The 16,164-nt window shown below is 47.2% G+C and overlaps 1 protein-coding gene across 1 annotated transcript in view; it reads left to right on the top strand.

Moving 5' to 3' along the window:
* The window catches only part of LOC311310521 (dystrophin-like), a gene marked incomplete at both ends in the record, with an annotated part of 146,912 nt that overhangs the window by 58,236 nt on the left and 72,512 nt on the right, over positions 1-16,164 (top strand). Inside the window, 5 exons of the mRNA XM_084440030.1 lie at positions 4,735-4,869; positions 5,988-6,182; positions 6,525-6,706; positions 7,106-7,256; positions 9,344-9,463. Coding sequence (XP_084296156.1) covers positions 4,735-4,869; positions 5,988-6,182; positions 6,525-6,706; positions 7,106-7,256; positions 9,344-9,463 — 783 coding nt within the window. The remainder of the gene's footprint in view (positions 1-4,734; positions 4,870-5,987; positions 6,183-6,524; positions 6,707-7,105; positions 7,257-9,343; positions 9,464-16,164) is intronic.

Here is a 16,164-nt window from a genome sequence, read left to right as displayed (position 1 = left end):
GTCCTCTCAGCTACTTTTGACAGCTATTCCACACAGGCCAGAATGCCCTGGTCCTGATTGTTCCATCTTTGACGGGTAGGTTCACCCCGCAACTTCTCTCTGACGGGTAGGTTCACCCCGCTACATCTCTCTGACGGGTAGGTTCACCCCGCTACATCTCTCTGACGGGTAGGTTCACCCCGCTACATCTCTTCTCTTCCATGTTTTCTGGCCTGTTCTCAGGCTGCTCATCTGCTCCTTGGTTTGGGACGCAATGGCGTCGAAGTTCTCTCAGCTACTCTGGCAGCCGTCTGCGTGGTGAGTTGAATCTGGTACGGCCCCAGGTCGCGGATCAGGACCCAACGGCCTGGTTGGAGATGATAAGAAGAACCCCTCTCTGGCGTCCGGAATGGTCACCTTTCCTTAGTGGGGACTTCATACGGGGCAGGTCAGCAATGTCTTTGAGAGACATGGGAGGAGAGACCTGTGAATCCACAGATGAGAGAGACAACAGAGACAAAACAGAAGAGCAAAAGGAGAGTCCTCTGGTCTAGTCTCCCTGTTCCCCTCTTTGAGTCCTCTGGTCTGGTCGGGTCTCCCTGTTCCCCTCTTTGGTCAGGAACCCCCTCTTTGGTCAGGAACGGTTATCAGCAGTCTGTTGAAGATACTCAAAAACATCGTAAAGTGCAAGCCACATTCTATCATCCCCTCTTCCTGGCAGGGGGGAAATGGTGTTATTCAGTCAGGAAAACTTAAACAGGGTGTCTGTTCAAGTGTCATTAGAGCCAGTCGGGCTCGTCAGTCTATGTAGTTTGTCAGTGGGGATCTAGCTTTTGTCCATTTACCGAATCGGACAGTAGCAGGGATCTAGGCTCTGCAGTAGCCTACAGTGTCACAGGGGCAGTGTAAGAATTACTTTAACACGCCCAGTCCCCAGTCATGATCAAGGCAATTGGATTTTGCTCTAGAATTTCTCTCGCGATTTTATGAAATAAAAATAAAATAAAAACATTATCGTCTCAACAAAATAACACCCCCTAAGGGTAAAAACAAATTCCCTGAAGTCAGGATAAAACAGAGATGGGGGAAAAAAAATGCATCACTCAAATAAAATAACACTAAAATGAACTCGCTTCATTTACAATTAACAAAACATCAATTATCAATTAATCAAAAGCTCTATTTGTACAGCTAATTATTAAATATTGTATATCTAAAACTTCCCTCTTCTGCATTTGAGGACAGAGTATTGGGCACGCTTCGGACAAAATGGTCTCTTCCCTATGTCATACTTATCTGTCGTTCACGGTGAGTCGGTGACATGGCGTTGGCCCTGCATCTTACGAACCACAGGTCGCCCATCTGTAGGGAAGCAGGCCGGTAACCTCCATCTCCACCTCCGGTCCTGTGCCCGTCTCCTGGTTCGGCATTCACCCATCACTCCCGGAACGACAGTTGTCTGTAAAAACACTCAGAAAAACACTCAGCCCCGATGAATGTGCCTCAAACGATAAACATGAGATATCTAACATAAACTAAAAAGATATAATTGGGTTAGGAGATGCTGCATGCAGATCAAGACACTGGCAAACATTATCTATCCCCCCCACTATCATGCACAAACCTTACGTCCTCAGCTACATATGTCTTGTCCTGTTTATTTACCTTAAAAAAAATGGGTCTATATTGGCTAGTTAAAATCTACCTTGTGGGTTGTTCAAGTGAGCCCCAGCAGGTGGCGCTGGACCCCAGGTCTGAGAATTCTCCATTTCTTTTATCTTGCGGTAACTGTGACACTGTGCCATCCAGTGACCATATTGTCCACAATGGAAACATGCTTCATCCTTCCCACTCTGTCTGTACCGATGAATATGCTTAGACCTACTACTACGTTGTCTATTCTCCCTTTGTCGTCCTCCCCGTTTTTGTTTCACCCCGGCAGAGTTGGGAGGCGGGGCGGCAGCTACAATAGCGGGTGAAATGGTCATAGTCTGGGAAGGATGTGTGAGCTCTGAGTGCCGAGTCGGCGTGATAGAGTTCAAAACGGAATGACTAGGAGGGGGAAGGGACTCTGAATATTCACCTCTCTGATTAACTTCCTCAGCTACGCTTCTTTCTGACTTGAAAAAACACTCATGTGCGACTATTTCCCACTTCCTGAATGCATTCCAATCTATCGCATTTCCAGGCTCCCTTCCTAATCTAGTCATCTCCAACGCCTGTAACTGAGCTCTGACAGTCGCCAACTCGAGAATCGAGAGTGGACCGGACAGGGTGAAATCAGAATGTCTCGCCCATAGCAAAAACTGCATACAAGCATCATCCCAAAACTACTAGATTCTAGCAGTTAGGATTTAACAGTCGAAACAGTGTACAAAATACTTACAATACTTACCTGGATAAAAAAAATAGGCGCGCTTAACAACACATACAAGACAGAGCCGAAACTCCAACAGTAAACAGCAGACTAACAACCCCGTGCAGGGACACAGAACACAAAGGACGAACACAGGCCCACGTTTACGACAAGCAAAAAAACATATGCCTGCCCGGCTGAAACACCAGCCTCTTGGTTGAAAGCTAAAACTCGTTTAGGCTATACCAACCACCCGGGATCAAAGGGACAAACGCGGGTCGGACTACCAAACCACTCCCAGTAGCTACCTTCGTTGAGAAAACATACAACGGATCACCCGCGACCGGCCAAAGGGAAGCCCGTTCTGTGCCAAATTTGGCGTATTAACTCAAAACCGTTCTAAACTGCAACCGATAAACAACCTAAACTGTACATCAACTGCAGGGGAACAAATCACGAGACCAAAAATCACACTTCTTTTGAAAGGCATAAACCCCAGTAACGAAACAAGGACGAAGTCAAAGAACAATACAATATAATATCGCTATTGTTGAGTCACAACTACTTAGATAGTTACTAAACCCACCCCGGGGCACCCTGTTTTCAACAATCTAGACCAACACAATCTGAAACGAAACCAAGGCAAATACCAAGCATAAAAGGATTCGTTTTTCAGCGTACCGTGAGTTTAGCCGAGTGGAACCAACGAGGCGGACTTCTCCAAACCCATGCGAAAAGAGCAAAGAGAGAAGATTTTCCAGAGCTCGCTACTGCTACGCACGTCTGCTTCCTTCGTCGTCCACTCCAGGCGAATCTCACAGCAGCCGATCCCATCCCCGTCGCCAATTGTAGTAGAAGTTTCGAAAAATGAAGTATTTGCCCAGGTTTGCTCAAAAAGGTTCAGTCAGATTTATTAAGAAAACAATACGATTGCAAAAGGACCTCAAGATAAAACACAGAGTGGTTCATCAGAACAGAAGTGAGTTTAAGCTCGCCTAGTACCGCCTTATATGTGCTCAAACAAGGATGTGATGCAGCCGACATTTGGTTGGCTGACTCGTCTATACGTCATAGTAAGGTGACGGATTCAAACAGTGGTCGAGGGATGAAAAGAAAAGCGCGGTACACTTTGAATATAGACAAAGGAACAAAAGGCCTGAGCCAGGACGGGAAGGACGAAGTGTGAGGCTTTTCCTGTCCTGGTGAGACAGGGGTCGGTCTTAAAAGAGAAGTGAGGAAGACAGAGGTTTAGGAGGTGTTTGGAATTACAAAAGAGAGAGAGGAACAAAGGTTTAAGGTGTTTGGATGTAAATTATATAACACTGAGTCAACTTGTCATTATGGCAAGATGGTGAACCTTCCCAGGATCCTTTGGGCTGTGCATGTTGTCTCCGTCACACTGTCAACAGACCGACAGACCGACAGACAGACAGGCAGGCAGGCAAGCAGACAGACAGACAGAGACAAGCAGACACAGACAGACAGACAGACAGACAGGCATGCAGACAGACAGGCAGACAGACAGACAGACAAGCAGTAATTATCCTGCCCCTCATCTGTCATCATTTCAGCACCAGTCACAGAACCATCAGACACACACACATGCGCGTACACACAGACAGACACACACACGCACGCACACACATTTACACACACACACACACACACACACACACACACACACACACACACACACACACACACACACACACACATAAGGGTGACTCATTCACAGGAGATTGTTTCTCCCAGCGCTAAAGCATGTGAATGATAAATATTCAGCTCTGATCCTTAGCAGTTTACTGGGATCACAGTCAGGGATTTAGTCATCTAAACCAACAACTCTCACCCTGCCAGTAACAATAGAAAATAAAAAAAAGAGTACAGCTGGAGAGGAGGAGACAAGAGTAGAAGGGGAGGAATTAAAGATGATAAAATAGAGATGCAGCTGAGTTGAATAAAGTAGAGCTGTGTTAGTGAAGGTTTATTGACTGGACAGCATCTATGGGACCAGCGTGCTGCTGTCTGCCTGTCATGTGTTCACGTCTTCTCAACCTTCTCTTCTCTCCTCTTCTCTGTCATCTGCCATTCTCTCTATCCTTCTCTCCTCCATTTCTCATTCTCCTACCCACTAATCTGTATATATGTTCATATGCTTCTTTCTTTTTCTATCGTCCTCTCCCTCTCCATCCAACTCCCTGACTCACTCTGCTCTATTGTCCCCTCACCTTGTCCCTCTTCCTTTCTCTCTCTCTCTCTGTCTCGCTCCCTTTCTCTCTCCCTCCATCCTCTATCCCCCAACCCCTTCTCCTTCCCTGCATCTCTCTCATCCTCCCTCCATCTCTCTCCCTCTCCCTCCTCCTCCTCCTCCTCTTCTCTCTCTCTCTCTCTGTCTGTAGATCACAGTAAGTGTGGCTCAGGGCCGGGTGCGTAGCCCCTCCCCCACCCCAGGGGCGCGCTTTAAGAGCTATGCCTACACGCAAGCTGCCTATGTCAAGTCTCCCGATCAAAAGAGGAGGCGTTTTACTGATCAGGTCTGTGTCCTCACTAACTTCCTGTCCTGTCTCTAGTCACACCGCCGTCCTGTCTTTGGTGTCAAGCCACACCCCTTGCCTCCTGTCTGTAACCTATACCCCCACTCCTTCCATATTAATGAGTCTAGTCACACCCCCTCATTCATGTCTGTAGGCATGAGAGATGCCCCCTTTTTCTGGTCTCTAAACTCTCTAAAAAGTGACACCCTATTTCCTGTCTGGTGGTTTTAGCCCGTATGCCCCTTCTTCCTGTCTGGGTGGGTGGGTTAGGGCAATGTGGGGCTGGGCAGGGTAAGGTGGGGCTGGGAAGGGTTAGGTGGGGCTGGGCAGGGTTAGGTGAGGCTGGGCAGGGTTAGGTGGGGCTGGTCAGGGTTAGGTGGGGCTGGGTGGGTTAGGTGAGGCTGGGCAGGGTTAGATGGGGCTAGGCAGGGTTAGATGGGCCTGGGCAGGGTTAGATGGGGCTGGGCAGGGTTAGGTGAGGCTAGGCAGGGTTAGGTGGGGCTGGGCAGGGTTAGGTGGGGCTAGGCAGGGTTAGGTGGGGCTGGGCAGGGTTAGGTTGGGCTAGCCAGGGTTAGGTGAGGTTGGGCAGGGTTAGGTGAGGCTGGGCAGGGTTAGGTGGGGCTGGGCAGGGTTAGGTGACGCTGGGCAGGGTTAGGTGAGGCTGGGCAGGGTTAGGTGGGGCTGGGCAGGGTTAGATGGGGCTAGGCAGGGTTAGATGGGGCTAGGCAGGGTTAGGTGAGGCTAGGCAGGGTTAGGTGGGGCTGTGCAGGGTTAGATGGGGCTGGGTGGGGCTGAGCAGAGCTGGGCTGGGCCTCATCTATTAGAAAGTCCACATTTTAAACAATTGGCAATATTCAATGGATTAATTTGGATTTGAAATGAATCTTAACCCTAATGAGTGGCTGCTCTGCTAAGTGTGTGTGTTTGCTTGAGTGTGTGCTTGTTTATGTGATTGCATGTCAGCATTTCAGCTGTATCTTATACATGACAAAGATCCTTTTGTGTGTGTGTGTGTGTGTGTGTGTGTGTGTGTGTGTGTGTTTGCGTAAGTATGTGCTTGTATGTGTCATGACCTGTCTCCCGCCCCTGTCTCCCCCCCCCCCCCCCCCTCCTCCCAGCTACGTGGCGGTAGTCAGGACGACCTCCAGCGAGGCCTCAGCCCCCTGGTGCCAGGCTCTGCCCACCTGGAGGGATACCAATCAGCTCTGGAGGAGGTTCTGACCTGGCTGTTGTCAGCAGAGGACGGCCTCCAGGCCCAGCCCCCCATCTCCTCACAGGTGGAGGAGGTCAAGGAGCAGTTCCACACTCACGAGGTGGGGGGCAACACACACACACACACACACACACACACACACACACACACACACACACACACACACACACACACACACACACACACACAGGAATACACTCATACCCACACACCACATGTAGAAATTGTGTGTGGGGGGTTCTGTAGGTTAAAACAGGTGACAATAAAAAGCATTTCACATGCATTCTTATCTACACCAAGCGCCCACCCCCTAATCATAGATCCACCCGTACCAAGGCTTAAACAACAGCTGAATATACAGTAGACCATAAACATGTGCTCCCTGCTTGTGTGTGTGTGTGTGTGTGTGTGTGTGTGTGTGTGTGTGTGTGTGTGTTGCCAGGGCTACATGGTGGAGCTGACTTCTCACCAGGGCAGTGTGGGGCGTGTCTTGCGCGCCGGCTCGGCCCTCCTTGGGGAGGGGCGTCTGACGGAGGACGAGGAGTCAGAGGTGCGCGAGCAGATGAACCTGCTCAACTCGCGCTGGGAACACCTGAGAGTAGCCAGCATGGAGCGGCAGAGCAGGTACACACACACACACACACACAAACGCGCACATACACACACACATGCGCACGCACTTACACACACACACACATACACGCACACACACTCACATACACACACACACACACACACACACACACACATATACATGTACACACACACACACACACATCTACACATCACATTTACATTTTTTGCTGTGCTGAGCCACTTTTTGTCTTACAGTATGAAGAACCACTTTACAGGAGCAATTAGTGTTAAGTGCCTTGCTTAAGGGCACATAAATTGATCACCTACTCAGTTCACCTGCTGTACACACACACACACACACACACACACAGCACACGCGCACACACACACACACACACACACACACACACACACAGACACAACCCTTCATCCTGTCCCTCTCACCAGGTTACACAAGGTGCTCATGGATCTGCAGCACCAACAACTGCAGCAGCTCACCGATTGGCTGGAGGTGACGGAGGGGCGGATCAAGCGCATGGGGGCTCAGCCAATGGGACCAGACCTGGAGGATGTGAAACATCAGGTGGAGGAACACAAGGTAGGCTGACTTCCTGTCTAGTTTCTGTCTACTTCCTGCTTCCTGTCTAGGTTGAATATTACCATCTTAAGACAACAGCGTCAAGGCCCGCGGTGGTGTAGCGGTCTGACTCTAAGCATCGGGTTCCGGTACAGCTACCCACTGGGGACTGGGGCATATTGGGATCTGGTCTCGCCAGATCCCAATATGGCCATTTTTTTCATTTATTATTTTCCACTAACATGACAAGAACGAACATGGACATATATAAATGGACATATATAAAAGTAAACAACGCACAACACAATGTTGCACAGAAGCACTACAAACAGGACGTAAACAAAACAGGACGTAAACAAAACTCGTGAAAACATGAGTGGGGGGGGCATATGAACCCCACTACTGTATAGATCAGCTGTTACCTTGAAGTACAAAGTACAGTATCACAGTCATTTTTGCTGTGCAAGATATTCTCTGACAATGTCCAATTGAATATCCAGTCCCCTATCAAAGTACCCCAGCAGCTTGGATGCTCTTTTCATAATATTCATTACTTCCATATGTTCCCCCAGCAAAAAGTTCTCAGAAAAGCATTCTGGTTTCCCCTCCTTCCAATTCATGAGCATTAGCGTGAAAGATAAGCAGCCCAGAGTCCCCAGCTGATTCACAGTAGCTCCAACACCTTCTTTCTTTTTTTTTTTAACTTTGTTTTTATTGAAGATAAAAACACCACAAATACAAACAATACATCACTTGACAGCTTAAATGAATCAGCATCTATGAAATAATGCATACCATACATCAGAATATCGGACCCTACATATCAAATAAAATCAAAACAGAAAAAGGAAAGGAAATAAAGTACAGCCCAGGGTTTGGGATTCCTTTCAAACATGAAGATACCTCGCCAGGGGTTGAAAGAGGTCTGTTTTTAACTGTAGTTGGGCAGCCATAGCCTCCATCACATACACCTCCCTTAATTTCTGTTTCCATTGTGCTAGCATGGGTGGTTCTGATTTCATCCAATTCAAAGGTCTTTAGTAAACATGTCCTCAGCAATCAAATCAAGTATGAAGTGCCTAGGGTTAAGTGGCAGGTCTGTTCCTAGAATTTGATCTATCTCACTCTTTACCTCCTGTCAGTAGGAGACCATCTTTGGACAGTCCCAGAATATGTGTGAGTGATCACCAATCATACCACATTCTCTCCAGCAATACTTTGCTGTGGGGGTATCTTCAAATCTGGAGACAACCAAAGGTGTCCTAAAGAAATGTCTCTTTGTCTTCCAGTCGAACTCTTTCCACATATTACTACTTATAACTTTGTGACAACCGGTACACATATTTTCCCATTCTCCATCTTCAATTATAATATTTAACTCCAACTGCCATTTGTTTTTGATGTAGAGGATGTTATCCGATAAATCCTGTTATATATGTCTATAAATATGGGAAACATGATTCTTGGTGGGTATTTGGAATCTAGTTATATTAATAAAATATGATTCAATGTTTGTTGGGGGGTTTCTGATTATGTAGCAGTCTGTATGATGTGTGATGTAATGCCTAATTTGGAAATACCTAAACATGTCATTCTGTGGCAACTGAAACTTCTCCTGGATATAAGAGAATGGCTGTAAACTGCTATCACTAAATATTTGATCAATTATATTAAGATCTCTGTCTGCCCACCTCTTAAAGGCACTATCAGTCATTGAGGGGAGGAATTCTAGGTTTCCAACAATTCGCATGGCCCGTGAGAGAGTAGCTTTTCCCCGAGCCCTTTTCAGTCCTGTAGTCGCATGCTCTCTCATGCCAGACAACAGTCCTTTCACCCTCCATTCACTCCGCCGTCAAAATAAATCGGTGTCGGCCTATTTAGGAGAGGCGCTCATATTTACAAGTGTCAGATAAACATGAAACTTCACTTACCTAAGCAAAAGCGTCTATTTAAACAAATGCTGGGTTTTGAAGCCTCGGCACTACCATTAAATAATATGTCCAACTATTACAATACCATGTCTCTTCCAGATTCTCGTCTCTTTCATTATTTAATGTACGTCCTCCAGCTGATATGGTGTGTGTGTGTTTGTATGCGTGTGTGAGCAGCTGTTGCAGGAGGATCTGGAGCTGGAGCAGGTGAGGGTGAACTCGCTGACTCACATGGTGGTGGTGGTGGATGAGAGCAGTGGAGACAGTGCCACCGCTGACCTGGAGCAGAAACTTCAGGTAAGACACACACATGCACACACACACACACACACACACACACACACACACATACAAACACACTCTTAGCTGTCCATTGTGTTCAATGATGACGCTTTCTCCGGGAAGGGGGTGGGGGGGTTCAGCAACGTTGCCGCTCATGCCACTTCTTGTGGCTGTCGAGGCCGATGCGTGACCCGCACATCCGTCCACAGATGGAGCAGGGGAACCTGGATGCCAGGGGAATACCAGCCGCCCTCTAGTGTCGCTGTGCGCGCCTCTCGGACTGTCTCTGCTGGTTGGTGTGGTTTATTTGTGAAACTGCTCTGGCACATGTGACCTGCCAGGCTGATTTGTCGAGTGCCAGACATCAAGCTGCGTGGGGTTGATGTTTGAGCGCTTCAGGAGGTCCTTGGTGTCGTCCTTGTAGCGCCTCTTTTGTCTGCCTACGGTACGCTTTGCACTACTTAGTTGGCCATAGAGGACTTGGCGGGGCAGGCAGTGGTCAGGCATGCGGATAGTGTGCCCTATCCAGCGTAGGTGTTTTTTGGCCACTGCTGCTTCCATACATAAATGGAGTTGGTGCTGTGGATACGGTGATGTGCCATCAATGAGTCCATGTTTCTGCCCCATAGAGCAGAGTGGAGACACATACTGCATTGTAGACGGCAACCTTGGTGCTGAACTTCAGGTTTCGGTTTTCGAAAACCCTGCTGCGCAGGCGTCCAAAGGCTGATGAGGCTTTACTGATGCGAGTGTATATTTCCATATCGAGGGAGCAGCATAAGGACAGTGTGGAACCAAGGTAGATTAAATGATCCACTGTTTTAAGTGGGACACCGTTTATGGGAAAACTGGGGGGTGAGGAAGTTTGGGTAATGAGTTGGGACATGACTTAAGTTTTTTGGATGTTGACCTGAAGACCGAAGGATTGATAAAGAGTGGAGATTGTGTTGAGGGCATGCTGCATGTACTCTGGGGTGTGAGCGAAAACGGCGCAGTCATCAGCATACTGAAGCTCAAGGATTTGGCCTTGATTCACCTCAAAGTTCTCCTGTTCTCCTCCCCTCTTTGCCAGCACTTTCCCTGCAGTGGAGAGGAGAGAGATTCCGCGGCTGTTTCTGCAGACTGCTCTGTCCCCTTTCTGCTTCCTTACCACGAACCAACCATCATCGTTAGGATGCTAACCACGATGTTAGCATCCTTCCAGTCCTATGGGAGTCTCATGTTCCCAGATGTTTAAGATCAGGAGGTGCAGATGGCTCATGAGGAGGTACCCTCCGTGTTTGAAAACCTCTACCGGGATGCCATCGGGTCCTACGCTTTTATTCTTCTTTAGGCCTGAAATGGCTTGGCGGGTTTCGAAGTGCTGTGGTGGAGTGTCAAGGTGCATGATTAGTGGCAGGTCTGTGAGATTATCCAGAGTGTGACGGTCAACAGGATAAGTGTGGTTGAGAAGAGTCTCAAAATGGTTTGCCCAGCAGCCAAGGATCTCATGACGGTCCTTAAAAAGAGTGAATCCATCAGCTGATCGGACCGGAGCAATCGCACGCTTCCTGGGGCCGTACAAAGCTTTGATGGCATCATTAAAGCCCTGGGGGCTGTTGCAGTCTGCTAGATTTTGGATCTTCTGTGCCTTCTGCACCCACCAGTGGTCCTCCATGCTCCGACAGGCTCGCTGGATTGCAGCTCTTGCCGCAATAAAGGTGACTTTCAGAGTGGGATATCCTGGGCAGGACAGGAGAACCTTATGGGCTTCATGTTGATTTGAAGGAGTGACTTTTCAGTCATGTTGCAATCAAACCAGTCCTCGTGGCGTTTCCTTGATTGACCAAGCGCTTCTGAGGCTGAGCTGTGGATGGCATGGCGTAGAACTGGCCAGTCAGTGGATTCCTCAGCGATCATGTCAAGGTTTTTTGCAAGGAGCCGTTGAAGGTTGTCTTTGTTGGTGGGGCTGGTAAGTGCTGCACAGTTGAGTTTCTTGTTTGGGGCTGTCCTTGGGCCACGGGGTTGTACATGAGGAGTTTGGATCTGACCATGCAGTGATCAGTCCAGCACTCGGCTCCGCGCATGGTTCGAGTTATAAGAACATCCTGTCTGTCCTTTTGACTGACAATCACATCGTCCAGGAGGTGCCAATGTTTTGAGCAGGGGTGCTGCCAGGTGGTTTTGAGCCTGTTCTTCATCTGGAAGATGGTGTTAGTGATGACTAGGTGGTGTTCTGCACAGAGGGAGAGGAGCCATAGCTCTACATAGTTCATTTTCCCTACTCCGTGCTGGCCAATAGCTTTACTCCACACCAGGTGATCCGTGCCCACTCTAGCATTGAAGTCTCCCATGAGTATGAGTTAGTCCGTAGCTGGGATTTTCTGTAAGATGGAATCAAGTGCTCTGTAAAAATCCTCTTTGATGTTATACTCAGCGTCTAGAGTTGGTACATAGGCACTAATGAGAGTGGTGAAATGTCCCTTTGCGAGGGGAATAAGCCATGTCATTAGTCTTTCTGTTGCAATAGAAATGGATGCGCCTTCCTCAAAAAATAGAGTTTGTTGTGGTGCTAAACCATTATTGTGAACATCAAAAATGCATGGTAGCACTCACCAATAAAAGATACATGGACAGATCCTCTATTTCACCGGTTTATTTTTGCCGTCCTAAATCCTGAACGCCAAATATTAACCGGTGAAATAGAGGATCTGTCCATGTATCTTTTATTGGTGAGTGCTACCATGCATCTTTGATGTCCTTTTTGATGGTCATTTGATGGTCAGTCTTTTGTTGATGCCGATAGGGGATTCTGGGATGCGCCAGTGGCCTCTATTGGGTCCTAGAACCGGGTAAGCCAGGATCAACGAAGCACGCGCGCACAGCGTGCATGATTTTTTGGGGGATGCCCCTTCAAAGCATGCCCTGATGGGAGGTTTCACAGCACCATAAGAACGCTGAACATGGGCATTTTAATGTAAAAACATACAGGAAAACTACAGTAGCCTAGGCTACTGATGTTTTTCAACACATCAACAAAGGCTATAAATTGAGAGCGAGCGAATAAGAGGGCAATATTTAGGGCGAAACAACCAAGCTTTTAGGGACCCACTAAATAAACTAAAAAGCCATTATATGACAACAATGGCCAAGCACCACGAAGAGGAATGACAGGACGATAAAATACACCCCCTTAGGGCACAGCACTCAATATCCTACGCCCCTACTTCACTAATCAGTGTTTAGGCTACTAGCTACTAGGCTACTAGGCCTATTATCCCACCTCTGCAGGGAGCAAAGTTCACGCTCTCGAGTGCTGATTAAATCTAAGCAAAGCAAAACACACAGCCACTGCTAATTAATCACAAAAGACCAACCTTATATCTTAACCCAAATTTGTTTAATCCACTTCATTTTGGAATCAACTTTCAACAAATACTCAAGATGTCCGTTTTCCATGATACTGCCAGTAGCTAGATCACGAAAGTGGGTAACGTGATTGACAGATGATGTGAATGACGGGACAGTCATGACAAGTTTTGATTGGATAAATCGTCCCAATGTTAAAATGTCAATGGTAATTCCAATGTAAGCACTTCGAGAACTGGCTTACCCTACGACCACTTTTAAGCATTTCGACGAATTACAGATTAGGTCACATTTCGACTGATGCCGACATTGTTCGCGGTTTCGTATGTGTGGGCTAATTTGATTGGTTGATTTTTCATTTGGTCTTGATTTCCGTAAGCCAGAATCCTTTTACCTGGCCTACAATGTTAAGTGAATGACAAGCTAGTAAGACCGGTGTCAACGGACCGTAACATGGACTGTATTTTCATGAGGACTGTAGGGGGTGACGGAGCACTACCAAAACACTAAACACGGATGAAAATGAAGCGATATGGCAGAATACAAGATGCATTTAAGTCAAAAACAGTCTGAACGTCTAATTTCATGCGTTCTTTCACTGAAAGAAGGCGCAAAAATCAAGTTTTATTTGGATTTGTATGGGTAAGCCAGGCTTACCCTGGTTTATAGGAGCAATTGCCACTGGGATGCACTGCAGCAGTTGGGACTTCACAGCCAACCCCATGGATGCGGCGGTGCCTTCAGGAACCCCTTTCCAGAAGAAAGTGTAACCCGCACCAACCTCTGTCAGAGAGTCCTCCTCCATGTAATCTGGTCTTGTTGAGTGCTGCAATGTCGATGTTATATCTTGCAAGCTCCAGGGCCACAAGTGCAGTCCTACGATGGGGCCTGTCAGTAATTTCAGCCAGGTCCAGCAGTGTGCGAACATTCCACGAGGCAATGCATAAGTGGCACATCGCCACAGGACTTGGGGGGGGGGCAAGAAGCTTGCGCAGAGGTAAGGATTAAAGTGAGGGTGTGTGTACGCAGTCCTCACTCCCACCATCTTCACTCCGCCAGATGAATTTCCAGTGGAATGAGTGAACCCATGACGACCTTCGTCTGACAGGAGTTGCAGAGGGCTGCCGGTGATCCAATCTATTGAAGTCCACCTGTGCCTGTCCTCAGGTGCAGATTTGACTTCGGGGTTTACTCCCCTAGCTAGCATACCCTCCCGGGTTTACCCACATGGCAATGGGGCAGTGGCCGGTTGGTAGGGCCCACTGCTATCCTGCGATCCCTACCCAGTTTAGCCTGGGGTCACAAAACTCCAGTTACCGTGCACACACACACACACACACACACACACACACACACACACACACACACACACACAGCTAAAATAATCGTGTCCAACTAATGCTTTGTCAGCATCTCAGCTCCCTGCTGGGAGTGGAGCCTCAGTGGAGGAGAAAGTTGTATTTCTGTTTCTGGGCTGCTGTAATTACTCTGTTAAGTAGGAATCTGTGTGTGTGTGTGTGTGTGTGTGCGCCAGAGGCAACGCTGGACTGGTCTGCGGCTACAGGGGAAACTGGCCTGCCTGCCGTGCGCTGATCACACCGTGTCCCACTCCATACTACACAACTCAACAATAGACCAATCCATTCTCAAATTCACAATAAAAGCCCGGTTACAAGTTCTGCCTACTAAATACAACCTCGCCCTATGGTACCCAACACAACATGATCCATACTGCTTATTGCACAATAACCAAGAACAGGAATCCGTTGCGCATATCATGAACAGCTGCCCCTTCAAGGGACTGAATACGGCACGCCATGATCGTATTGTGGATCTGACTGAGAAAGAACTGCGCCGTGCCACTGGACAACAAACACAATTCCATATTAACGAAACCGTTCAAATTGACTGGTTTGCCTCATTCCAACTTAGCAATACATTTAACAATATTGTGGAAAGCTCTCCTAATACTCCGGATATTGTCATGATTAATGAATCCACCAAGTCTGTATTTATTTTAGAAATTGGATGTTCTTTTGACATGTACATGGACACTTGCTTTAGCTATAAAATATCAAAAAATCAACCACTTGCTCATGCCATCTCTGCATGTGGGTATAATTGCAAAATTATAGTTTTTATATTTGGCAGCTTAGGGCACGTACACAAAATGTGTGTGCGAGGACTCCAACTTGCTGGACTGGCAAAAAAATCTGCAAAACACTTAGTTAAGTACTGTTCCGTGTCTGCCATCATTGGCAGTCATTTCATATGGAAAAGACGCTGTTACCTATAGCCATAAATAGCTTTGATCTCCCTGCTGGGACTACATTATGTGAATGTGATCTTGCACTGCGTTGTGTCACTCTTGCTACTGTTGGATTTTGATTGATTTGTATCTTTGATTGAAAATCCAATAAAGAAATTGAAGTGTGTGTGTGTGTGTGTGTGTGTGTGTTTGTTTGTGTGTGTGTGTGTGTGTGTGTGTGAGAGAGAGAAGGTTTGTGTGTGTTGGCTATGGTGTGTAGGGATATGTGTGTATGTATAGGGATTGGTGTGTAGGTGTGTGTATTAGGGATGTTGTGTGTAAGGGTGTGTGTGTTTGTGTTAGGGTCGGTGTGTGATGGTGTGCGCGTGCAAAGGATGGTGTGTGTAGGGATGTGTGTGTGTTTGTGTGTGCGTGTGTTGATAGTGTGTAGGAATGTGTGTATGTGCAGGAGATGGAATCTGTGTGTGCAGGTCCAGCATCTATACTGTAACTCGTTGGCATTGGAAATGAGGGAAACCTCAATTGCCCTACGAGTTTAAATAAAGGTTTGAAATGAAATGAAAGGTGTGTGAGTGTGTGTGTGTGTGTGTGTGTGTGTGTGTTAGGGACTGTGTGTGTCAGTGTGCGCATGCAAAGGAGTGTGTGTGTAGGGATGTGTATACAGTTTGTGTGCGGAGATGGAGTGTGTGTAGGGGTGTGCTGGGAGCCCACTATTTGTATTTGTATTTGACAGCTAATTATTCGGATTCGGACGAAACCGGAAATGGACATGGCTTAAACCGGAAGTCGGTTCAAAACGGTTTAAACTGAGGGGAAATGTCATTTCTTGAGCCTAATAAAATTGGCATTGCAATTGCTGTGCTTTCAACGCATCAGAATTGCTATTTATATATATTCTTATTATTATTATCATGAATTATGAAGTATAATTCCTCATCATCATCCTGTATGTTTTTATTTTAACAAACTATGAAGTGTCAGAACCCCACCACCATTTCTCCCGTGTCATAATATCTAATATATTATCTGCAACAATGTGACACAGGCAGCGTGGTGTACTAGTAATGGTTTTCACAAACCCAGCAATAAACATGTATTA

This window comes from Borostomias antarcticus (assembly GCF_949987555.1).
Source record: "Borostomias antarcticus genome assembly, chromosome: 6".
In the NCBI taxonomy this organism is placed as follows: Eukaryota; Metazoa; Chordata; class Actinopteri; order Stomiiformes; family Stomiidae; genus Borostomias; species Borostomias antarcticus.
Note: the sequence above shows the minus strand (reverse complement) of the source record. Positions and strands in the feature narration are given on the sequence as shown.